The 24,560-nt window shown below is 46.6% G+C and overlaps 2 protein-coding genes across 2 annotated transcripts in view; one reads left to right on the top strand and one right to left on the bottom strand.

Moving 5' to 3' along the window:
• The window catches only part of SLC36A1 (solute carrier family 36 member 1), a 69,808-nt gene extending 59,170 nt beyond the window's left edge, over positions 1-10,638 (top strand). The window contains exon 11 of the mRNA XM_063085405.1: positions 10,572-10,638. Coding sequence (XP_062941475.1) covers positions 10,572-10,597 — 26 coding nt within the window. The 3' untranslated portion in view covers positions 10,598-10,638. The remainder of the gene's footprint in view (positions 1-10,571) is intronic.
• The window catches only part of FAT2 (FAT atypical cadherin 2), a 60,095-nt gene that overhangs the window by 6,616 nt on the left and 28,919 nt on the right, over positions 1-24,560 (bottom strand). The window contains exons 11-20 of the mRNA XM_063085402.1: positions 23,983-24,136; positions 21,851-22,084; positions 18,558-18,941; positions 16,768-16,982; positions 15,564-15,701; positions 14,812-14,955; positions 12,778-12,975; positions 8,083-8,893; positions 5,025-5,170; positions 247-688 (exon numbers count right to left, since the gene is read on the bottom strand). Coding sequence (XP_062941472.1) covers positions 247-688; positions 5,025-5,170; positions 8,083-8,893; positions 12,778-12,975; positions 14,812-14,955; positions 15,564-15,701; positions 16,768-16,982; positions 18,558-18,941; positions 21,851-22,084; positions 23,983-24,136 — 2,866 coding nt within the window. The remainder of the gene's footprint in view (positions 1-246; positions 689-5,024; positions 5,171-8,082; positions 8,894-12,777; positions 12,976-14,811; positions 14,956-15,563; positions 15,702-16,767; positions 16,983-18,557; positions 18,942-21,850; positions 22,085-23,982; positions 24,137-24,560) is intronic.

A 24,560-nucleotide genomic window follows, 5' to 3' on the forward strand; every position in this document is an offset into this window, starting at 1 on the left:
GACCTTGGGCAAGTTCCTTTACCTCTCTGGGTATCCCTGACAGCCCAGCAGTTTCCTGAGCTGCAGAGTTGGAGCTATTTGTGGCTCTCTTTCCTCCCTCCCTCCCTCCCTCCTTCACGGGGCTATGGTGGAGGAACTTGCTTTTTAAACTGGACAGTGATAGATGATTGCTAGTTCAACGTGTCACTGTCCTTCCAAGAGCCTTCTGGGATATACCTTGGGGTCACCCCTTCCCCCAGCCCTTACCTGTGCCGTGGCTCTGTGAGCACTTCCCACCATTGAGGCACGGGTTCTGGCGACAACCACCACTGTGGGAGCAGCACCGGGTGAGGGCCTGCCTCTCCAACGTGCCTGCCACCTTCCTGCCAGGGACCAGCAGCTCCAGCACCTCTCCATTGACCACAACAGTATCCAGGCATCCTTCGAAGCCCTGGGAGACGTTGGAGGAGGAATGTGAAAGGACAAGGCCACCCAGCAAAAGGTGTCTTCCAGGCCTCAGACCACGGCAGTTCTCTGGTGTTTCAAGGGAAGCATTGCCTGCGCTATCAACCAACAGGCGAATGGAGGTGTCCGTCTCCTCCACCAGGATGGAGTGCCACTCTTGGTCATTCACGAGGCCCTGGGAGGAAAGGTTTCCATAGAATCCACCAGGACAGTGGTATTCCAGCTGGGGCACTCCATTGACGAGCTGCAAAGAAAACCCAGACTGCCATCAGCTAAGCCAAGAAGCCCTTATAAGCCTACTAACAGGCTGCTGGTTCAAAGAATGCTGTGTGTTTTCACCAGTAGAAGGGGTAGTGTTTGGTGATTTTCAAGTCTGTTTTAGACATTGCATTTGTTGAACGTTAGAGCCTTCAAGGCGTTCCGGTCAAGATGGCGGAATAGATGGTTCCCAGCCTCACTCTCTCCCACAAATCAACCAATTTACAACTACAAAAATGTAACATCATCCAAGCTGGGACCACTGGAGCTCTGGGGAAGAGGAGGAGAGACCTATGGAGTTCATGAAGGTGGGAGAAACCATGATGAGAAAAAGAAAAAACTGCTCAGAGCATTTCATGCTGCAGCCACTTTAATGCTGGAGCTACTGAGCTCATGGAGCAGGAGCCAGCAGAAGCTGCAGCTGTGCCCTTCAGATGGAGTTGCTTGGAGGCAGAAGGGGAGAAGAGGGCTTTGGCAGCCCCTAGGACAGCAAGACCACTAATAGGGTTCCCATGCAGGAGATAATAGAGTACCCAAGCAGGAGCGAGGAGCCAGAACAACTGAAAAAAGAGGAGCCATTCAGAGGCTGGTGATTCATCACAAGGGACCGGTGCAGGGCCCGTCCCATGAGAAGTGTTTGGTGCACAGGTGGTGGGGGAGATGGGCCCACCAGAACAACACTGGGACACAGCAGGGACAGCCAATCCACCCCCCAATCAGAGCAGGACCCCTCAGAGGAGACTGGTTGGGAATGCAGAATTGCATGGGGTGCAGTTTGTTGAAAAGACTCAGGCCTGGATTAGAGTTTCTGTACAACCCAGGTGCACAGGGTCTCTGGAGAGCCAGAAGTACTTATAAGGTCAACCATTAAACCCTGAGCTGCACAAAAAGTCTTCCCTAGGGAAACAGCAGCAAAGCAACAATTTAGCTCAACCACACAGCTCAAGTACTGGTTCCCACAGGAAGTTCCCCCGTTTTACAAGTAAGCAAAGGACAAAAAATTAGTTCTGGCCCAGGCACACTATCAGCACCTTGAGGCTTGGAGCTGGGGACTGGACCCCACTCCTATGTCCAGGCACAATGTGCCAGCACCTCAGGGCCGGCCTGGGGACTGGAGGCATGGAGAAGGGGACTGGACCCCCATCCCACAACCAAGCACATCGTGCCAGCACCTTGGGGCCTGTCCAGGGACCCGAGGTGTGGAGCCGGGGACTGGGCACCCCCTCCCACAACCAGGCACACCATGCCAGCACCTCGGGCCCTGCCTGGGGAACTGAGACATGGAGAAAGGGACCAGAACCCCCTCCTACAACCAGGCACACCACACCAGTGCCTCGGTGCCTTCCCGATGACCTGAAGCATGGAGCCAGGGACTAGACACTCCTCCCACAACCAGGCACACTGTGCCAGTGCCTTGGGGCTTGCCTGGGGACCAGAGGCATGGAGAAGGGGACCAGACACACCCCACAACCAGGCACACTACACCAGCACATTGGGGCCTGCCTGGGGACCAGAGGCATGAGAAGGGAACCAGACACACCCCACAACCAGGCACACTGCACCAGCACATTGGGGCCTGTCTGGGGACCAGAGGCATGGAGAAGGGGACCAGACCCACCCCACAACCAGGCACACCACCAGTGCCAAGGAGCATGCCAAAAACATCACCTCCATCACATCCACAAAAGCGGCTAGATGCCGCAACCACCACACAGATGGTCTGCCAACCACTGGAGTGCATTGACACAAGGAGAGTCACCAGCAGAGATAAAGAAAAGAAGAGGATGTTTCTCTCCACAAAGCCCATTTCAGAGTGACAGAAGAAGCATCTGCTCTATGATAATATTGGGGGACCTGAACACACCTCTCAGCGTTGGACAGATCATCTTAGCGACAAATTAACAGAGTAACCATTATTCTTTCAGAAGGAGAGAAGAAATCTAGGGTAATTAGAGGGGGGAAGGGAGAGGTAGAGGGGGATGGGAAGAGATTGGACGAGGGGCATAAAGAATAATTACAATTTGTAACAATATATATACTAGTAGTATTGATTCGATCAACATATCTCAATGCTGAATCTCCAAAATATGTATAATCAATTTTGATTCAATAAATAAACTAAACTAAAAAAAAAAAAAGCCTTCAAAGTACTCTTCTGTCTGTGGTCTCATTTGGGCCTCAGCACCCTCCATGGGATGGCCTGGGTGGGGGTGACATCTCCATTTCACAGATGAGGAAACTGAGGCCCAGAGATGCGTTGCTGATCAAGACCCTGCATTTTGGGTTCTTCTCCATGGGCCTGTCTGGTGTTCCACACTCGTGAACGTCGGCCATCAGGGATCCAGGAGACCTCCCTCTCATCCCACTTCCTTGTTCAACACTTCAGCAGTTCTCAAAGTGGGGCTCCGAGACCTTTCCAGGGGATCCACAAGGAAAAACTACTTTCATAACAATCCTAAGACATTATTTGCCTTTTTTAACCCTTGTTTTTTCACAAATGTAGAGTGGAGTTTCCCAGACATATGCTATCACAACAGATGAGTGCAGAAGTAGATGTGAAAAGCCAGCTATCCTCTATTAAGCCAGACATAAAAGAGACTTGCCAAGATGTAAATCTATGCCATTCTTTTTTATTTTGGAAAATGTAATTATTTTTCATAACAAATGTGGTATTTATGTTAACATGTAATGGGTTTCTTGTTATTTTAAAATGAATTAACAAATATTTTGAAATTTCTCAGTTTTAATTTCTAACACTGAAAATGTTGATAGTTATAGCCTACATAAACAAAACTTCCCTGCGATTCTCAATAACTTTTGAGAGTGTAAAAAGTTCTGAAATCAGAAAATCTGAGAACCACTGGGTTAAAAAAACTTTAGTTCACTTCAAACCCAAGAAGTAGGACTGCTTATGGCCAAATACTCGCCTGCTCACTTTGGGCTGGGTAAACTTTACTCTGGTTCAAATATGAAAGTCTAACCCAGTGTTTCATAGAAGTTGGCTATTTGTATGTCATCTTTCTGATTTTCGCCTTGGTTGAATACTACCTAAACCTTTATTTACTCTAAAAGGAAACGATATTATTATTGTAAATAGAAAATAATATCATTTACCATTGAGAAAAGGTAATAACAAAAATAAATGCAACTCAAAAAAAAAAAACATTGCAATTAAATCATTCCTTTTTTCCATCTGGAAACACAATCTGTGGATCCCACCATCTTTCCCAGTCTCTCACCTCTCTAGTGTCCTCCGTCCTCACTTGTCGAGCTTAAATGTCACTCCTCGTGTTCACTCCCACCCCTCATTCAATTCATTGAGATATCCTGTTGGCTTCACCTTCAGTATCTTTCCAGGATCTGACATCTTCTTCACAGCTATGCTGTCATCACCCTGGTTTAAACCACCATCCTTTCTCAACCAAATTACTGGGTCTCTGCTTCTATCCTTGTTTCTCTAAAGTCTATTCTCAACACAGTAGCCATGATGACCCTTTAAAAATATGTCACATCATTGCAATTATCTGCTCAAAGCCTTCTAATGCTCACAATAAAAGCCAAAGTCCTTCCAGTGTCCTAGGAGACCTTCATAGATAGGCCCCTGTCCCGTTACAACTCTGACCTCAGCTCCTACTGCTGCTGTCTCCCTTGTTCACCTCACTGGAGCCATGTAAAGCCCTGGGCTGTTGCTTAAACATGCTAAGCATTCTCCTGCCAAGAGGCTTTTCTTCCCTCTACCTAAAATGCTGTTCCCTCCACATACCCACACAGCTAACTCATCCCTTTCAAATTACTGCTCAATTATTACCCCAATGAAACCTTTCCTGACCGCCTTATTTAGAATTGCAACTTCCCTACATCTAATAGAGGTTTAAAATCAGGTAGGCAAGCTGAGACTTTCTATGTAACATAATCAAAAGGACTGAAAGACTATGAGAAAGGAAATTAACTTTTCTTCCATGTGATTCCATGTGACTTCATGCTGGGTTTCTCATCTTGAGCACCCTCAGTGGTAGCCAGCCTTCCATGGGAAACACTGGTCTATTACTCAACAAAAGTGATCACAGCATCAGGGCTAGGTAGCTTCATGCATTTCTCTTTCTATCTTACCCCACAGAGCAAGCAGCCCCACCTCTGCTTTTCCAGGTGGGGTGGCTGTGGCCATGCAGGACTGGACAGTTCCATGCTTTGGCCCGACAGTCACAGCCAGCATCCCTGAAAACCATGCAGGGATTTCTTTGTCAGAAACTGGCTTCTTGACCATCTTCACCTCCCCAGCCTGGGATGCCCACATGAAATCTCGTGGGCTGGCAGTGCCTTACCTTCAGTGAAATCAATGCTGTCTCATTGGTGAACAGGAGAATGGCCTGTGGCTGCTGTGTTTTCAGATAGAAATGAATGTGCCAGTTCTGAGCCTTTGGGGGCCTGTACCGCACGTAGCTCTGACCGCTGAACCTTGTGGCAGTACCTGTGAAAGCAACCAGAGATGTCACCTCCACTTGAAGTGGTCCCTATGGAGCCATTGGACTGATTTTGTCTCATTCAATCCTTGGGTGGCAAACAGGGTCATCGCTCACATTGTATACATACAGAAACTAGGATGGAGGGGATACTTTCCCAAGGCCACACAGCTAGACAGAGGCCATGATCCTGGGTACCTTCCTTTGGCTGCAGGGACCTCTGCCATAGGTCCCAGTCTGGGTCAGGAACTATGAGCTTAAACCATTAAGAAAGCAAGAATCACGTCAGAAAGGTAATCAATCAAGTGTGCAGAAATCAAAATTTTTATCCTACATTGTTTCTATGTTATTTCTGACATCACTGGGGATGAAGAGGGTAGAACTGGAGAGGATTTAGTATATATGTGGGATTTCAGGACCACAAGCATTTTTGCCTCATATCTCCAAGATACAAGACATCTCCTTGTATCAGTAGGAACGTAATCACAGATTGAGCACTTCCCAAATGAAATGCTGTTCCCTGAAAGGTCAACAGTCATTCTGTGATAAAGAAAGTGGGGTAATGATAGACTGTGTGGCCAAAACTTCTGTAAAGTCCTGTATCCTCCAGCCTCCAGCCACCTTAGCAACTAGAGATGCACAGTTGCATAGCAAGGAGTCTGGGACTTCACCTAAACTCAAGTTTCTCAAGTTTATTTGACCATGGGACATTCTTGTATGGACTATCCTTGGAAACAGCATTCTGCAGAACTCCCTCAGGGAAATACTTTATTATATTAAGCACTGACCTCCCCAGATTTTTAAAAATCCACCCTTCCCAGAAGTGAGATCAGCTATTAAATCCCTAAAACCCCAGAGTGAATAAGCGTATCAGTAGTCACAGGAAGGAACAGGCCCCAGATCCATATCTAGGGAAGAGGAGTTGTTGAAGAAAGGGAACAAAGGCCAAAAGGAGAAGAAAGAATCAGAAAGCCTGAGGCACAAGGGATGACAAGATCCAAAGATTCTATCACACCAGAAGCCTAAAATTATCTGACACTGGCAATTCCATTCTTGGATGGGATACTGAAGATGATCTAGATCAGAAATTCCCAAACCTGGCTGAATATCAGGAGCAGCTAGAGAGTCTAAAGTACAGAATCCCAGGTTCTCCCCAAAGAGAGTGTGATTCAGTGGTTCTGGGTGGTACCTGGAAATCTGTACTTTAAAAATCTTCCAGTGGTAGGAGGGGGCCCAAGGGAGGCTTTTGAGATATTGATCATATTCTGATCCGTGATCTGGGTGTTGGCTATACATATTTTCAGTTTGCAAAAACTCATTGAGATGGACATTTATGATACATGTATTGATTTTCTGTATGTCATATTTCACTAAAATGTTGTAATAATAACAATTAAAAAACAAAAACAAAACCAAAAATCTCTCCCCAAGTGATTCTGGCCATCAGTGAGCTGATCTAGTATTTCTCAAAGTACAGCCCTTGAAACACCCGCTTCAGTATTAAATGCCAATTCCAGGGCTCACCCAAGAACTTCTAAACAAAATGCTCTGAAGGTGATACCCAGAAGCAGGTATCTTTAAAAACACACTCCCCAGATGATTTTGCACAATTTTGAAACTCAGAACCTCCGCTTCGATGCCAAGTAGTCAAGAGAGATCATTCAGCCATCACAGCTTTCCCTGCAGGAGTCCTGGGGTGAGAGACACAGAGAAGTGGATCCCCTCACCCACTAAGAGTAGCCCACCCAGTCTAAATCCAATGGCCCTTGGAGGAAGTCCACAAACCTTCTGAGAAGGAATTCCCCTAGTGCAAGCTTGGTGGACCCATAAAGGGCAGGGCAGGCCAGGAGGGGGCGATGGTGAGCCGCAGGGATGCCATTTCCTTTTGCCAGGGCCTTGAGCTGTTCCGGTGCATTGGTCTTAATGCCAGGAGTGCTGGGTGAGTCTTGCCAGAAAACTGAGTTCCTGAAGAGCTTAGTGAAGCATTCAGGCTTTAGGGTGGGACACAGGTATTTATAACCAGGCCTTCATAGGAAGCTGTACAGTTTCAGGCAAACCAGTACAATCTCAAACCAATACAACCTCAGTATCACCTGTAGACAGGGCTAATGACCCTGCTGTATAGGGCTGTGGTGATGATTGATTTAGGTGATATATACGCAGAGTCTGACACACAGCAGGCTCCTTATGGCAACAACTGCTACCATGCGAATGACAGCCTCCACCGACCTGGGGCATATTGTGGGCTAGCCATGAGCCAAGTGCTATTATGTAGTTTACTCCTCAAACCAACTCCAGGAGGCAGATATTATTTTCACTGCTTTACAGATGAGAATCTGAAGCTCAGAGGATTTTAATAACCCACCCAAGGTGACATAGTGAGCAAATGATGGAGCTAGAGTTTGAACCTGAGCTGTCTGACTCTAAACCTTGAGCTTATAACCACCAGGCTGTGGTAATAATAGTAGTAACTCACATTTTCTGAGCACTTTCTGTATGTCAGACAGTGTTCTAAGCAAGCACTTTACACTTATTACTCATTCAATCCCTACAACAGCCCAGCTCAAAAGCACAGGGAGGTTAGGTAGTTTTTCTAAAGTTACCTGGCTAGTATGTGGTAGGGCTGGGATTTGAACCCAGACAGTCTGATGCCACGGTCTATGCTCTGAGCCACAATGCTAAACTGCCTGTAGTATTCTTACTGTTATTTTCAAAATTCCAAAAAGTGGTCAGGAATCGGGTATTATTCTCTGAGTGGACTTTGTGAGGCCACTTCCTGTCTTACGGTGGTCTGTGGCCATTAACCTTGTTAGAATTTCCCTTGAACTTTCTCCAGAGCCTCCGTGGAATCTCCATGCTTAGTGCCAGGCAGGCTGAGCCCAGCAGCACTGGCTGTCCCTAGGCAAGGCCCATTCCTCACCATTGCAGGAGCAGGTCCTCTCCAGGTGGTGCCGGGGGGTTAGGATGCTGAGCCTGGCTGTGCTGTATGTGGGCCCCACCTTAGGGTCCAGGTGCACTGTCTCTTGGCAGACTTGACCCTGGCAGCTTGGGCCCTGGCAGGGTACCACGGGCATGGCTGACCTCATCTGAATTCCCACTGAGTGCTCCATCTCCTTGGCTGAGCGAGCGATGATGGATGCCAGCTCCTGGGGCTTGTAGAAAGTTCCGGAATGCCCCTCAAAGACCAGGAGCACATCCACACCAGCCATGACTTCTGCAGGCTGAAGGCTGGCCAAGTGGATGTTGGCTCGTTTGATGTCCAGCTTGTTGCTGAGGAATCTCTGCAGGTTCCGCCAGTGGTCGCTCACCAGCTCCTCTGGGCTGAGCTGGTGGAAGCCCATCCACACGGCCTGCTGCAGAGCCTCCTGCCCCACGTGCCACACGTGCACGTGGACACCAGTGGTGGTGGTGAAGGTCCCGTCACTGACTGTGACGTTGAATGAGTAACGGCCACGAGGCAGTCCCTGGGTGGCGATAATCTTGCCATCGGGCGTGCCCACTGAGAAGCGCCTGCCGGGGGTCTCCTCTCCTGCCAGGCTGTAGGTCAGTGTGTCCTGAGGGTCTCGGTCTGTGGCATGGATCTTACCCACCATGCCACCTTGGAACTCCTCCTCCCCGATGGTGATGAAGATCTCCAATGGGAGGGCGGAGGGTGGGTAGAGGCTCTGCTCTGTGATATGGACTTTGACAGATGTGGAAGACGAGAGGGGAGGGACGCCGCTGTCTGTCGCCTGTGGGAAAACAAACACTGCCATCACCCAGCGCACCATAGTGCTCTCTGTGCCCCCCTCCCTGGGGCTGGCCTCCTTGGGGAGCCACATCTCTCTGCCCCACACCCAGAGGGCCGGCTGAGCATGTTGTTGCATTTGAAAAAAAAAGAAATCCAACTTAAAAAGCACTGGTACATAATGTAGATTTTCCTAAGATTTTGTAGAGAATGGAAGAGGACGTTACATCCATACCACACAGAAAAGAACTCAATGTCTCCATTTGACATCTCTCTGAGCCTGTCCTAAACCTCTCCAGCCACACAGACTCTGGCCCCCTTCCTCTTGAATGTCCTCATTCCGTCTCTCCTCAAGCGAGTCATCAGATGTCTCTTAGCAATTCCAGTGCATATCCTTCCATGGCACCCTGCTCAGCCTAAGAAGACTCTCTCTGGATTCCCCTTTACTATGTGATTGGGGTGGGAGTAGAGATTTATTCCTCTGGTGAGTCAACAGATTGTTTTCAAGTGCCTTCTATGGGCCAGGCCCTCTGCTGTGATTAGGAGAAAAGAGACGATAAATAAGCAACCAAATATACAAGAGAATGTCAGGTTTGGATAAAGTGCCAGGAAGGAAATAGACAGAGAAGTATGACAGAAAACTAGAGATAAGGGACCTAGTTTACATCCAGCTGAAGGGAAGGAGATCTGAGGAGTGACATTTGAGCTGAGTCCTGCGGGATGGGAAGAGGTGACAGACTGAGGGAACAGCGAGTGTAAGGGCCCTATGGCAGGAAAGGGGTGGTGTGTCAACAGCACAGAGAGGGGCCCTGCAGCTGGGGCAGGCTGCAGAGGGAAGCAGGGGCACTTTCACAACAGGCCGAGGAGCACAAGCCTGGACTCCATGTCATTGAGATGAAAAGCCATCAAAGGTGTAAGGGTGACATGACCTCATTTAACTAGAAAAGAATGTAAGTCAAAAGTGCATTTTCCTTTCAAGTTTCACTGCACATCCCTGCAACTTCCCACTCAGCTGAGGAAGGACAGGCTTGCCTCCCTCTCCTCAGTGACTTTATCCCTTTCCCAGCTGTTGACAAGGGTCTCCACGGTTTTCCCTAGAGGAATATCTTGTTTGCACGCATTCCAACACTTAGAGCGCTCCAGAAAGTTGCAAAATTACACCTACTGCTGGAAATTGTGTGTAACCCTGAAGAGACATTGATACCAACAGCAATAATTAATACTACTATTAATTATAATGCATAGCTGACATGAACTCTGACAATGATTAATACTATTACTAATTATAATATAAAACTAACATTCACTGAGTACAAACCACGTGCCGGTCACTTTTAAACACTTTAAGTGCATTATCATGGTTTATCTTTCTCATGAGATAGGTACCATTAAGTCTCCCATTTTACAGAAGATAAAACTGAGGCTCAAAAAGGTCAAACAGCTTGCCCAAGCTCATGCAGCTGGTAAGGCCCAAGCAGATTCCAATTGCCTGTGTCCATGGCCATGTGTTTCTGTCCCTGTGCTGGCCTATGCCGCCCCCCAGCAAATGGAGGTAGAAATCCAGGACAAATGCCAGAGACACTGATGATGCTGATGGTTACTAAGTGCCTGTCTGGGCTGGCCCTGTGCCTGGGTCTGAGAACACAGAGGTCAGGAAGTCATTCTCTTTCCTCTCTCCCTAGGCTCACATTCATGCTCCTGGCTTTGAGGGCCATCGACATTAGCTCACACCTGTCCTCTGAGCTGCCAACTCCCATTCCCAGTTGCCACTGGACACCTCCACTTGGATGTCTTATGGATACCTGGGAGGTAATGTGCTTCATTTTACCCCTTAAATGTGTCCTCCCTCCCACCCCAAGTTTTTTCTGTCTCATAAATGGCACTACACCTGGTCTTCACTGGAGCCAGCAGTTTGGGTCGTCCCTGTTTCTTCTCTTTTCTTTCTGTCCCCATTCAGTCCATCACCAACTCCTGTCTATTTACATACAAAATATGCCCCAAATCTGTCCACTTCTTGTACCTTCGCCACCACCTCCAGCCTGGATGGCTCTCATTGGCCTCCCTCACACACCCTCTATAGAGCTTCCATGATGAGCCACCTGAGGCACAAGAAAGGTCCCTTCCTTGTTTGAAACCCTTCAAGCACTTCTCATCGCACTTACATTAGAATCCAAAAGAATTACAAGACCTATAATTAGGATGATTATACATCCTGGTTGCCCAGGACAGTCCTGATTTTGACCTGTTATGGATCAATTATCATCAATTATTTTGAGTACCTGCTATGGACTGAATATTTGTGTCCCCTAAAAACTCGTACGTTGAAATCTAATCCCCAATGTAATGGTACTTGGAGGTGAGGTCTTTGGGAAGTAATTACATCATGAGGGTGGAGCCCTCGTGAATGGGATTAGTGCCCTCATAAGTAGAGGCCAGCTAGCTCGCTCGCTCCATTCCTTCCTGCCAACATTCAGTGAGAAGTCTGCAGTCTGCAACCCCAAAGACAGCCCTCACCAGAACCCGACCACCCTGGCACCCTGATCTCAGACCTCCAGCCTCCAGAACTGTGAGAAGTGAATTTCTTTTCTTTTAGCCACCCAGTTTATGATATTCTGTTGCAGTAGCCTGAGTGGACTCAGACAGTGCCTCTCTCACGCTCAAAAGGCCTCAGTGTGAACTTCAAACAATGCGGTCACCCAAGCCACGAGGCCTCCACGCTCCGCCCAGCCCATGTCTTCAGCTTCAGTCCCAGCATTGCTCACTATGCTCTGACCACCTCGGCCACATCACAGGACACTTCGAGCTCTTTCCCAACCTGGGACTTCGCTTGTCTTCTTCTTCCTGCCCGGAACACTCTCCTGCCACTTTTCATACGGCTGGCTCCTCAGTCTCCCTTCAAAAGTAACCTCACGGCAGCAGCCTCCATCTGAATACGAGGGTACTTTGAAAAGTTCATGGAGAGATTCATATTATCTTTTAATCCTACTTTTCCATGAACTTTTTGAAGTACCCTTGTATGCATGTCCCCTGTGCCATATGATTCTCTCATCACTTTATTTCCTTATCATAATTTGTAAGGATGTCATTTCTTTCTTCATCTATTTACTGTTTATCTCCATAATTAGAATTAAAAGCTCATGGGGACAGGAACCATCTCCTTCTTGTCCCCTCTGTATTCCTAGCAGCTAACATAGGGCCTGGCCTGTTGAGAGACTGAGTGACTCAATAAATACCTGTTGAGAGACTGAGTGACTGAATGATTAAATGGATGAATGAATGAATATATCATTCCCACCCCAGGAGTTCACAGAATAGTAGGGTCCACTAGACTTTGAGATTTAGGAAAGAGATTTTGGGGAGATGAACTGAGGGAGAAATGTCTGACTACCCTCTTGGCCACTGTTCCTGGGCAATTCCCATAACAATGCCAACATAATCCCCTACACGTGCACACACAATCTCTCGTCTGACCCCCACACCAATTCTGTGAAGTAGGTCCTGTTATCACCTGAGGTTCAGAGAGCTGTTCTAGCCAAACTCAAGAGTTAGAGCCAGAGTGAGGATCTTCCGCACAGGCACAGAGTGGGGATTAAGAGTTTGGGCTCTGGGGTCAGAGTGCTTTGGTTTGAAGCAAACCACCTCTGCCACTTATTAATAGTATTATTTAAGTCAGTCACTTCACCTCAGTGTGCCTCAGTTTCCTCACCTGTAATGTGAGCCAGTAACTGTGACTGCCTTAAAGAGTGTTGAGAGGATGTAATGTAGTGATGTATGAGAACCACCTGGCCCAGTGCCCGATGCATCATGAGAAATGGAGGCACTGGTAGTGCTTTGCCAGCGCATTTGCTGTCCTCGTGCTCACCACCAGGGGCCCGGCACAGCTCTCACCTCGATATGAAGCTGATACCATTCCTGGACCTTCCTGTTCAGACCTGTAGTGGTCACCAGCCATCCATCTGGGGTCACTCGGAAGGCAGAGCCATTGTTGCCCTTGGTGATTCGGAAGGAGTAGGGGGGGCCATTCTCTGGGGAGTCTGGGTCACTCAGGATTAGCTGCAGGACTTTGCTGCCAATGGGTGAGTTCTCCTGAGACCAAGAGTGACAGGAAACCAAAGAGCAAAATGAGTTCCGGTCCTTCCTCTCGCATCTTTCTGGATTGCTTCCTCTGAGATGAGTCCTTGGCACTCTGACTGCTCCCAGGCTGTGCCTGCACCTCAAGCTGACACTCATTCATTCTGCCTGCCTTTGAGGTAGTTGTTGACTTCTCAGCCTAGACAGGAGCTCTCTGAGGGCAGTGTTGGGTCTTAGAAACAAAGCCCATTAGAGCTGGAAGGGTCCTTAGAAACCAAAGTTCCAACCCTTTATCCTATAGACAGGTGACTTGCCCAAGGTCAAACAGCTGATGAACTGCATACATACATTAGTTAGCATTTCGGATACATGTGGGAATTTTGTGATTTGCAGGGTCAATTAAACACCTATAAATGGTTTCTTGTGAGGACCAATGCTATATACATTTGATGAGTAAATTCAAAGATGAATAGGAATTCAACTAAGAAAAATTGATCCCCTGAGTATCATTCCAGCCTTTGTTCTGGAAATGGAAATTCAGTATGCTATAACACAATGGTTGTTAACTGTCTTCCTGGCATCACAATCTTGTCTACAAACAGAATCTAATAGGAAACTGACAGTTGCCTATCCCACACACAGTCTCTCTTCCTTTCTTATAAAACTCTGCTTTTGTTCAGGCATGGGGTGGTGATATCCTCAGCAAAGATGTGCCCCTCCTAAGAGGAGAAGGGCCATGATAGGGCTAAGTCAGTTATAATAATCTGATTCTCTGTGCCAGTTTTTGGCTTAAGGGTGAGCCAATAATCCAATTCTGACCACTGGAGAAATCTACCAGGTAGGGTTTCTGAAAAGTCTTCTTTGATAAAAATAGAACCTTCAAAAGAAATCCCCTTCTGTTTGCCTTTAAAGATGGTTAGGCAGGGATGTGATGCTGGAGTTGCAGCAGCCATTTTGCACCCATGCAAGAGAAGGTAAGAGTATTTCAAAGAAGTTAACCAAAAGCTGTGATATTCCTACTGAAATAACTGATTGTGGAATGGAATTTTCCACCATCAGATCTCTCATTATGTGAAATAATAAGTCATTATTATTATTATTATTATTATTATTATTATTATTTGACTGGTAAGGGGATCGCAACCCTCGGCACAGTGTGGTCTGCACCACGCTCAGCCAGTGAGCGCACTGGCCATCCCTATGTGGGATCCGAACCCGCACTCTCCCGAGTGAGCCACAGGGCCAGGCCTAAGTCATTATTATTTAATGAGCTTTTAATCAGGTAATCTGTGATTTGCAGCCAAAGCATCCTATATATATCCATAACATATAAAGTAGGTAAAAGTGGAACAATCCTGGGTGGTGTATAGTAGGGTCCAGAACTCTGCCCTCTTATCCATTTCCTTACCTCCCTCACTCCTTACGGCCCAGACAATTCCCCCATAGAAATCCAAGGCCCTCTCCAAATCCTATTTGCAAACCATTGGGATGGTGGAAATAGCTTGGAATCTGGAATACTTCCTGGGTTTAGATCCCAAGTTTGCCACATTCTAGCTATTGCATGTTTCTGCATCTCCACTTTTTAAATCTGTAAAATGGGTACTACCTACTTCATATTGCTGTTTTGAGCCCCAAATGAGATAATGGATGTGGAAGTGCCTTACACAGTACCTGATTATTTTTAATCCCATAATCAATAATCCCCTTCAGCAGTCTGTGCTACCTTTAGGGATATCAGTGACAAGGTCACAGTGATTGTTTGGATGGACTGATAACACTGGGAAGCACCTTCCACTAGGAGGGAAGCAAAGGGAGGATGGGCTCGGCGTGCCTTTGGAGGCTCAAGCTTACCTGGACAGTGGTGCTGTAGTTGAGCTGGAAGAATCTCGGTGGGTTATCATTGACATCAACCACTTGGATAGCAATGTCTGTGTCCTCATGCAGTGGGGGCTGCCCACTGTCTGTGGCTCGGAGCCTCAGGGAATAGCTAGAGATCTGTTGCAAGATGCCCAGTGGAGAGTTAGCATGAGGCCCCTCATTTCTGCCCCCTGACTCATTGCTAATGTTTTCAGAAAAATAAGATGGAGATACTTCCCTATGCCTGTCCCCATTGCCCACCCATAGCATTTCAGGGCTCAGTTTCTAGAATCAGGCAGAAATAGGTGTGACTTCCAGCTCATCCACTTGCTAGCTATGACCTTGGGAAAACGACTTTATCTATGTCAGGATAATATCAGGACCCACTTCCTAGGATTATTTTGAGGATCAAATAGCATCATGCATGTAAAAGCATTTAGCAAAGTGCCTGGCACAGAGCAGGTGCTCAGTAAGTGGTAGCTATAATTATAATGATCTAATGATCCCCGGTCAATTGTAGAAGCAACCTGAGACTCTCTGGGGAAGGTTAGGGGCCACTCAGCCCCTCTCTTGCCTCTGGCCTCACAGTCTGCAGAAGCCCTGGAGAGAAAACAAGTGGGAGATATTTCAGGCAGGTCTAAGGAAGTGTCAGGATAGAGTGTTGATTGCAATTCACCTTCTGGACCTGAGTGGGGCCATAGCTCTGCTCTGAAGAGCTCATACTGGGCCCTTCCCACATGACCCACCTGTTCCCAATCCAGAGCCTTGGCCACCTGTAGCTCCCCCTTCTTGGGGTGAATGGCAAAGTGCCCAAGCTGGTTCCCTCCTACCAGGCTATAGGTAATGGCACTATTTAGGGGTCCATCTTCATCAGTTGCTGACACCTGCAGTGGGGGAGGGTGATTGTGAATAGAGGGACAAGAGGAACCAGAAAGGAATCTTGACCCCTGGGAGTGTATGGAAGACAGATATGTCCCTGCCACAATAACTGCCATTGGGCTGGCAATCCCTGGACCACAGTCATCCCTGACAAGAGAATCTCTTCTTTACATCCTTGTGTGGACTTCGGCATGCCATGGTTCATTCATTCATTCATCCATTCATTCATGCATTCAGTCATACTGACAGGGTGCTAGGGCCTGTCCTAGGAGGTGAGGAATGTGCCAAAATAAGTATATCTGCTAAAAGCTTAATGTCTAATTTTCTGGGTAATTTTGATTTGGGCAGAGTGTGATCAACCTTATGAGACCACAGAGAACACAGTGCTACATTCTGCCTGGGGAGATTAGAAAAGGAGACATTAAAACCTTGGAGGATAAGGAGGGCTTCTGGGAGTGAAGCAGGCATTCCAGGCAGAGGAACTGGTGTGAGCCCAAAGGTGCGAGAGTGCAAAAGAAGTTTAGGGAGAGGCACATCTTCCCACGTGGTTGGAGCATAGGGTGCATGTTGGGGAGTGGAAGGAGAGAAGACTGGAAGGCAGAATGAAGAGGGACATAGAGAACCAAGAGTATGGGCATATGGATTTGGTTCCACTCCATCCAAGGAAGAAGCAAGTGCATAATTAAATGAAAAGTGGTATGATTTGACATCCCCTCAGTCCCTGTCCCCCTCATGCTGGCATTCCATGTCACTCACTATGTCAGACTTTGGAGTCTCTGGCAGTCCTCTGGGGTCTATCTCTTCTCTTTCCTCTCCTATGCCCCCATTCTATCAGTATCCTATCTTGTCAGATGACGCTGAGACACTCTGTCATGAGAGACAGTTTGCTGAGTAGCTACAAGTCAGAGTCATCTGTAGTGTGTTAATTTGATGAAGTAATTCATGCTCATAGATTTAGTGTGTTAATTTGATGAAGTAATTCATGCTCATAGATGAATGGGGGTGAAGGGAAGTAAGATCAGAACCCACCCCAGAGTCCATGCCCGCAAAGAGCAAAGGTGCGGTCCTTACTGTGAGGACGACATCACCCACGATGGCACTCTCGAAGACCTTCGTGCTATACACATCCTGGGGGAATCTCGGCCGGTGTTCGTTGACATCAGTGATGTTGACCACGATGGTGGTCATGTCACTGAGGGAGGAAGAGCCTTTCCGGCTGCACTCAATGGACAGGAAGTACTTAGGGCTTGTCTCAAAGTCCAGGCTTCTGTTGACATACAGGATCCCTGAAGAAATAAGAGGTGATGGGAGCAATGAAGCAGTTGAAACCACAGTGGTGGAGAACTGAGCGATCTTGAGCCCAACCCCAGGAGAAGCAGCTCAACAGGGCTGGGAGAGATGAATCTCCTCCATCATCTCTGCCTTCATCTCCCACTTCCTTGTCCCCCTTGCCCCTCCATCTCCTATAATTTTCCTTATGATCATTCCCAACAGCAGTGTCTCTGCATTTATTTCTGTAATATCTCATTTAAATCCGTGATGTTAAATGTATTCCAGGGTCTGTAATAACCCTGTGCAGCAGGAAAAATTGTGATTCCCATTTCCTAGGTGAGTCCCCTGATGCTCTAACAGGTGAGTGACTTGCTCAAGCTCACCCAGCTAGTAAATAGCAGACCTCAGATTGTAAAAAGAATTTTATAACACCCAAAGTTGTTCAACCAGATTGTTAGGGCATAGATTTATTATTCTGGAAACTGAAAAAGAAAACAACAAGGATTTATCCTGCTGTTCCTAGATAACCAAATAGTTCGTGGTGCAAACTCTTCTTTATAATTCCAGTCAGTAAATGGATGAGGAATGACAGGATTAGAAAAATCACCACTTTGCAGCCCCTAATGAAATAGTATATCTAGGAAATAGTCAACAATGGCTGCTACAATCACTAGAAGAAAGGCTGATGAAGAAATCTTTAATGAATGGATCAGACTGACAACACCTGAACTCACTGTCGACCTTAATGGTAAAAGGAAGAGCCTTCTGACATGATGCCAACAGCACCGCATCACCTATGAAGCATTATTGGTCAAGCATTGTTGACTGAATCTGATCAAGTTCTTCGATCCAAATGTCATTCATAGGGACTTTGCAAGATGACACTATAAAGATACAGCCAGCCAATCCAGATGCATATGGAAAATTCTACCAGACACAACTCAAATGTTTCATTAAGTAAATGGTGGGGGGAAATAAAGTGGGAGAAGAAAATGTTACAGACTAAAAGAGATGTAAGATCTTGCATATTAACCAAATGCAATATGTAGAAATCTTGGGGATACTGACAAACCAACTCAAAAAGACATTTATGAGATAATCTGAAAAATTGTCTGGGTGGGTATTAGATAATATTAAGGAGTTATCTTTTAGGTATGAAAAAGTATTGTGGTTTTGTTATATAAGGAATCTTTATCATTTAGAGACACACTCCAAAGTATTTACAAATGTCTGGGGTTTGCTTTAAAATAACTTAGCAATGGGTGGGGCTGGGGCTGAAAGGTAAGAATGAAACCAGACTGGCCTATGCTGATTATTACTGAAGCTGGTTGGTGGGAACGTAGCGGGGCCATTACACTGTTCTTAAATATGTTTAAAATCTCCATAATAAAAAATTTTTTAAATACTGCCCAATGATGATGTGTCTGTTTTGAGAGGTAGAGAGCACCATTCCAGGGGTGCAGGTAGAAGAAAGGACCTAGGACCTGGAGAGATGCAGTCTGCTCCGGGAGGGGGCTGCGCAGGGCAGGTATGTCTGATACATAAGGGAGATAGAGTATAGGGGGTGGGCTGGTCACGCGCCATCTCACCTGTGCGAGCATCCAGGTGGAACCTCCCCTGCTCATTCCCGCTGACCACGCGGTAGCCAGTCTTCTCGGCACCTGGGCGAGTGAGGCTGGCCAGCTGCAGCACCTCCGCGCCACGCCGGGCGTCCTCGGGCACCTGCACGCTGTGCTCGGTGTTCAGGAACACAGGCAGGTAATCATCGAGACCCACCACGGAGACTGTGACAGTGCCCAGTGTGGAGAGTGGGATTGGGGTGCCCAGGTCAGAGGCACGGACTGTGAGCTCCAGCACTGCCTGTGGCCTGACCCGCAGAGGCTTCTCCAGCCTGATCACGCCCGTGGTGGCGTCGATGGAAAAGTGGCCTTCGGCTGAATCCGTCAGAGAATAAACCACCTGGGCATTGGTGCCTGCCGGGGAGACCCAGGGTGAGGGCACATCCTCTGGCCCTGTCTGCAGCAAACCCTGCAGCCACAGGAGGGCTTGGGGAGGGGGCGCCCCACAAAAGTTAACATGCTCAGGGCATATTAGGAGTGAGAATCTCTCAAGTAGGGGTTCTTGACTGAGGTTGGGTCCAAGGCCTCTCAGAAAGGTTCTTGTGGGGAGGGTGGTGGTCTAGCCTTGTGAACTTTGAAAGGAAACAAATTAACCCCAATGAAAATAATGTCCTTAAAATTCAAATTTAAACTACTGAAAATAGGGCTGGCCCGTGGCTCACTTGGGAGAGTGCGGTGCTGATAACACCAAGGCCACGGGTTTAGATCCCTATATAGGGATGGCCAGTTAGCTCACTTGGGAGTGTGGTGCTGACAACACCAAGCCAAGGGTTAAGATCCCCTTACCGGTCATCTATAAAGAAAAAATAATAATAATAAAATATTGAAAATGGTTCAACTTCACTGTATAGAAAATGAATCAAGAAATTTAATAGGTTTAATGGGGTTATGCCAAAGATTCCTTTCTTGTAGCAAATTCATCAGAGTTGAATAATTCTGATTGGTATATTTTTGATTAAATGTATGCATTCAAAACTTATCAAACTATCTGAAAATGTTATGTGGGGCTTAGGAGTCAATGTCAGTTTATAAATGAAAATTGTGCCAGATAAAACCACCCAGAGTGGTTCCTCGGTTGTGATAAAACAGTTCTGTATCTTGATGGTGGTTACGAGAATCTATACATGAGATAATATTGCATAGAACTGTACAAACACATGCTACACACACACACACACACACACACACACACAAATGGGTGCATATAAAAACTGGTGAAATCTGAATAAGGTTTGAAGTCCAGTGACAAGTAAGGTACCAGTGTCAATTTTCTGGTTTTGATAATATACTACAGCTATATAAGATGTTGCCATTGGGAAAGCTGAGTGAGGAATGTACTTTCAGTACTATTTTTGCAACTTCCTATGAGCCTATAACTATGTCAAAATAAAAAGTTAAAAAAACAAACACACCCATGGAAAGTTCTTAGTAAATCAAAATATACAGTGTTTCTCCAGCTTTGGCTCAGATTCTATTATTTTCTTTGGTTATGTACCAGAGAAGCAGTTGCCTTGTGTAGGGGCCGTAGTGTGTGAAAAATGCCAACTTTTAATGCTCAGCTGTGAGATCCTCACCCAATTGAATGAACACAGGCCCTGAGTCTGAGGGTCTCACATCTCACACACATGGGGACACACACCCCTTTGATGGAATGGTGGCAGGAATTGCCTGTGAGAAGAGTTGAATTTACATCTGTTAAATGCACATACCAGCAACTCCCCCATATACGCATTTTCATGGAGGGATCATATTTTTTCTAAAAAAAGGGAGATGCTGGTCAGGCCACACCTGGAATATTTGGGTTTAATATTTGGGTTAGAGTGCGGCCGGCCTGTGGCTCACTCGGGAGAGTGCGGTGCTGATAATATTTGGGTTAGAGTAACTGATTTGAAGTATTAATGGTAAACTGGTCCAAGGCTGGAGAATATGTCCTGGAAGGAAAGTGGAACCGTGTGATTGGGACCATGTGACTGAAGAAACTAGGGCTCTTCTACCTGAAAAGGAGGCTTGAGGCTGGAGCAAGTAGTCACCATCTGCTAGTGTCAGAAGGGCTGCCATGGATGAGGGATCTAGGAGATCTGGGTGGGTAAAGAGGGCAGGCCCAGGACTGATGGGTGTCAACTCCAAAGAAGTTGCACTTGGAAGCATGGAAGGAAATGGCTGCCTAGGAAGTGGGCAGCTTCCTGTCCCTGGAGGTATGCAAGTAGTGACTAATTGAGCACGCACAGGGCCTTGTAGCCATTAGATGAAAGGGGAGAGGAGATGGCTCATGGGTCACTCCAGTTCCGATGCATTCGGGATCTGTCCTATCAAACCCAGCTCTACATCTCAAACAAGTCTGTGCACTCATTTTAGTTACCTGCAGCACATGTGTGTGCATACACACGTTTCCCAGGTCTGGCTACCCTGCCTTTGCACTGACTGTTTGCCCTCCCTAAACCCCCTGCATCCCTCCAAAACCTCTCACCTCCTTCAATGCCAAGCTAAAATTCACTTCCCCCAAGAAGTCTTAAATTTACTCTGCTGGTATCACACAAAGCAGGGTGTTTTGATCCCACTATTATAAGCATCATTATCCCATGCTGATCTGACTACTTTGACCCCGAGGGCCTTTTTTACTCTACCTGAATTATAAAATTTGACTCACTAAATCTATCTTTATCTATCTAACCACGATAGAACATTTCATGACGATAGAAGCTATAACTGGTGCAATATAGAACAGATACTCCTGGATGAATCCAATTTGTCTTGTACATTTTAAAGAAAAAAGAATGAACCTTTAAAATAATGTAATTATTATGAAAATGTAATATATTGAAAATGGCTCAACTTTACTGTACAGAAAATTGATCAAGAAATTTAATAGGATTAATGGGGTTTGTACCAAAAGTTCCTTTCTTGTGGCAAATTAGTCAGAGTTGAATAATTCTGATTAGTATATTTCTGATTAAGTATTTGTATTCAAAATGTCCTGAAGTTAAATGGCAGTGTTGAAAGGCCTCCAGGTCTAAGTGGCAGAAGAAGAACAATGAGGCTGAAATATCTTGTACCTGCCTCAAAATGTTGCTAAGATCATTTGTCATATAGCACTGATGTATGAAGTTTGTGGACAGTTTCCACTTATAAGTGTCCACAGACTCAACAGGGGGGCACAGTTCTTACCAGTCCCAGAGATGCAAAGTGCGAGACCCTCACCCAAGGTGACCCAGGGAGCTAATGGCAGAACAGGGGACGTGGCCTCCAATCCTTCTCAGACTCACCTTGGTCAGGATCCCGAGCAAATACCACGGCCACGGGGGTCTTAACTGTGGTGTTGTCGAAGACAGCCACAGCACAGTGGCTGGGGAAGAACCGTGGGGCATTGTCATTCACGTCATCCACATGCAGGGTCACATCCGCCTGGCACAATCGGCCACCTCCATCCGTCGCTTTGGCAACAAGGCTGTACACATCCTGCCTTTCGCGGTCTAGGGCTGTGAGTGTGGTCAGCTCCCCTGGCCAGAGAAATGACAGAAGCTGAGCTTTCTCTACAGCATGTGCCATCTAGATATCTACAGGAGACAACCCCAGCCACACAGAGTTTTGCATACATACAGTCAGGAAAGACACACAGCCTGTATCCCCCCACACCTGCCAGCCTCCCTAATTCTCCCAAACACACTTCACCACCACCATCACCAATTTAAGATTGTCACCAACAAGACACAAATAGGCACAACATTTTTAAAGGGCAATAAAGCAATTTCTAATAACATATAAAATGTGTTTATCCTTCTAGAAATATATATTTCCTATGGAATAACTATCCCAAAGATAAAAATATATGTATAAGGATTTTTTTGCATCATTGTTTATAATAGTAACATTGAAGTCATCCTATATGCCTTTCAGAAAGAGACTAGTTAAATATATTATGATTTAGCCATACAGTAAAATACTATGCAACCAAAAATGAATTATGATAGAGCTTCATGTACTGCCTTGGTAATATCTCAAAGATATTGCTAAGTGAAGAAAAGCAAATTTAAAAATAGTATTCTGTTTTCATGAAATTATACAGAGATCCTGGAGATGCATGGAAAACCAGTCTGACAGAATATACAGCAAGAGTCCTTATCTTTGGAGAGGGGGTTATTACGCAGACTGTCCAGTTGCTGCATAATACACACCTACATTGTTTGAATTTTATACAACAATCATGTCTTGTTTCCATATTCAGAGAAACCACCCAGTGTTTTTTTTAGTCCTCACTGATCATCCTGCAGCTGAACAAACAGCAGCAGAGAGAGATTAGGCAACCTGCCTCAGTGTGCCCATGCTGGGGTCAGAAAGGACAACGTTGTCTCCTCTCCACCCAGACAGCTTCCTGGAATACCACTATCACCTGTCACTTGCCTGCTCAGGAATCTCCATGTCATCCTTTGAGCTACTGGATCCAAGCCAAGTATTGGCAGCTGTCCCTTGTGACTTGGGCCTTTGGTGCTGTCCATCCCCCCACCCTCCTTTACAGCAGCAGGAGTCCCACCTTGGTGGGCTGCTCTTCCAAAGAAAGCATACCCTTCCCTATCCTCTCCACCAGACTCACAGCCCAGCCTCTCCTGGGTATTCATGACCTGCCCTGCAGGCTCTCTGCTTCCCACTCTGCTTTGTTCCCTAACTAGTAATAATGACGATGGTAACCACATCTCCTGATCTCTTATTATGTGCCAGACCTGGGCTAGGCTTCCATATGCTTTATCACTTGTGATCTTCACAACAATCCTATGAGGCTTTATCCCCAGTTTGCAGCACAGGTATCTTGAGACCACATCCTTGACGCTCACCTGCCTATATCTTCTGATGGCTCTAAAGGTGGGATTTGGCCCCACCTGCTCTGAGGGCCCCATCTATTGCAACTCTCTCTGTGCACCAGTTTCTGGCCCTCTGCCAGATCCTCAGATATACATACTCTTTTCCCAAACAAGGTCCTTGTGTAAATTCCCCTCCTGCTTTGAATGTCCTTCCCTACCACTTTCTTACCCCTGGATAATTCCTATATGTCCTCAAGTCTCACATAAAATGGCATTTCCTCAGACAAGTTTTCCTAACCCCACTCCCAAGCCTAAGTTCTGCTGTCAAACATTCCCATAGCACCGTTCCAAACCAGATTCAATGACCACCTTTACCACTAGATTGTAAAGACCCGGATCTTGTCTTATCGGTCTATTGCTTATGCCCCCAACGTCTAGTGCAATTCTTGGCCCATAGTGCCAATGTTTTTGCTCAATATATGTTGATGGATGGATGGGTGGATAAGTGAATTTCTACTTCTCCAGGGAGCCTACCATGGCATGAAACACTTGGTATTCAGTCAATAAGTTTCTGGCTCATTCCTGCAGCTCAGGAAACTCACCTGTATGAGGATCCAGCTTGAATTCATGTGCCCCAGGACCATGCAGAGAATATGTGATCTGAGCATTGGTGTCAGTGTCCAAATCTGTGGCAGAAATTTTCAAAATGAAGTGTCCTGGAGATACGTCTTCACGGACCTTGCCGGTATAGAGAAGCTGGAGATGGAAAGACAAAGAAGAAGGAGATTGTGGGAGCTACGCTTAGATCCACAGAGAAGCAGAGTAACAGAGAGAGGGAGGTGGAAGCAGGCAAGAGACTAAGAGAGTGAAGATGGGCAGAGACAGAGAGAGAAAGTGAGAGGCAGAGAGTGGGAGGGAGGCGAACACAGGGAAGTAGAATAGCACAAGACACGCAGGGAAAATGGAGATTAAAAAGAAAGATGGATGACAAGGGAACAAGTCAGAACAGAAAGAATGAATGAGAAGTCCCACCATCCGAGTGTCCACACCCTGGGCTGGAAGGACCTGCTGTGACCTGCTCCATGAGGGGCTCTTTGAGGCTTCTGGATAATGTTGGGGAGATGGACCCTGAGACGAGGCATTCTGGAAGGTGTCAGGTGAAGCCAGTCCAGGCCACACC

This window comes from Cynocephalus volans, chromosome 2 (genome assembly GCF_027409185.1).
Source record: "Cynocephalus volans isolate mCynVol1 chromosome 2, mCynVol1.pri, whole genome shotgun sequence".
Classification (NCBI taxonomy): Eukaryota; Metazoa; Chordata; class Mammalia; order Dermoptera; family Cynocephalidae; genus Cynocephalus; species Cynocephalus volans.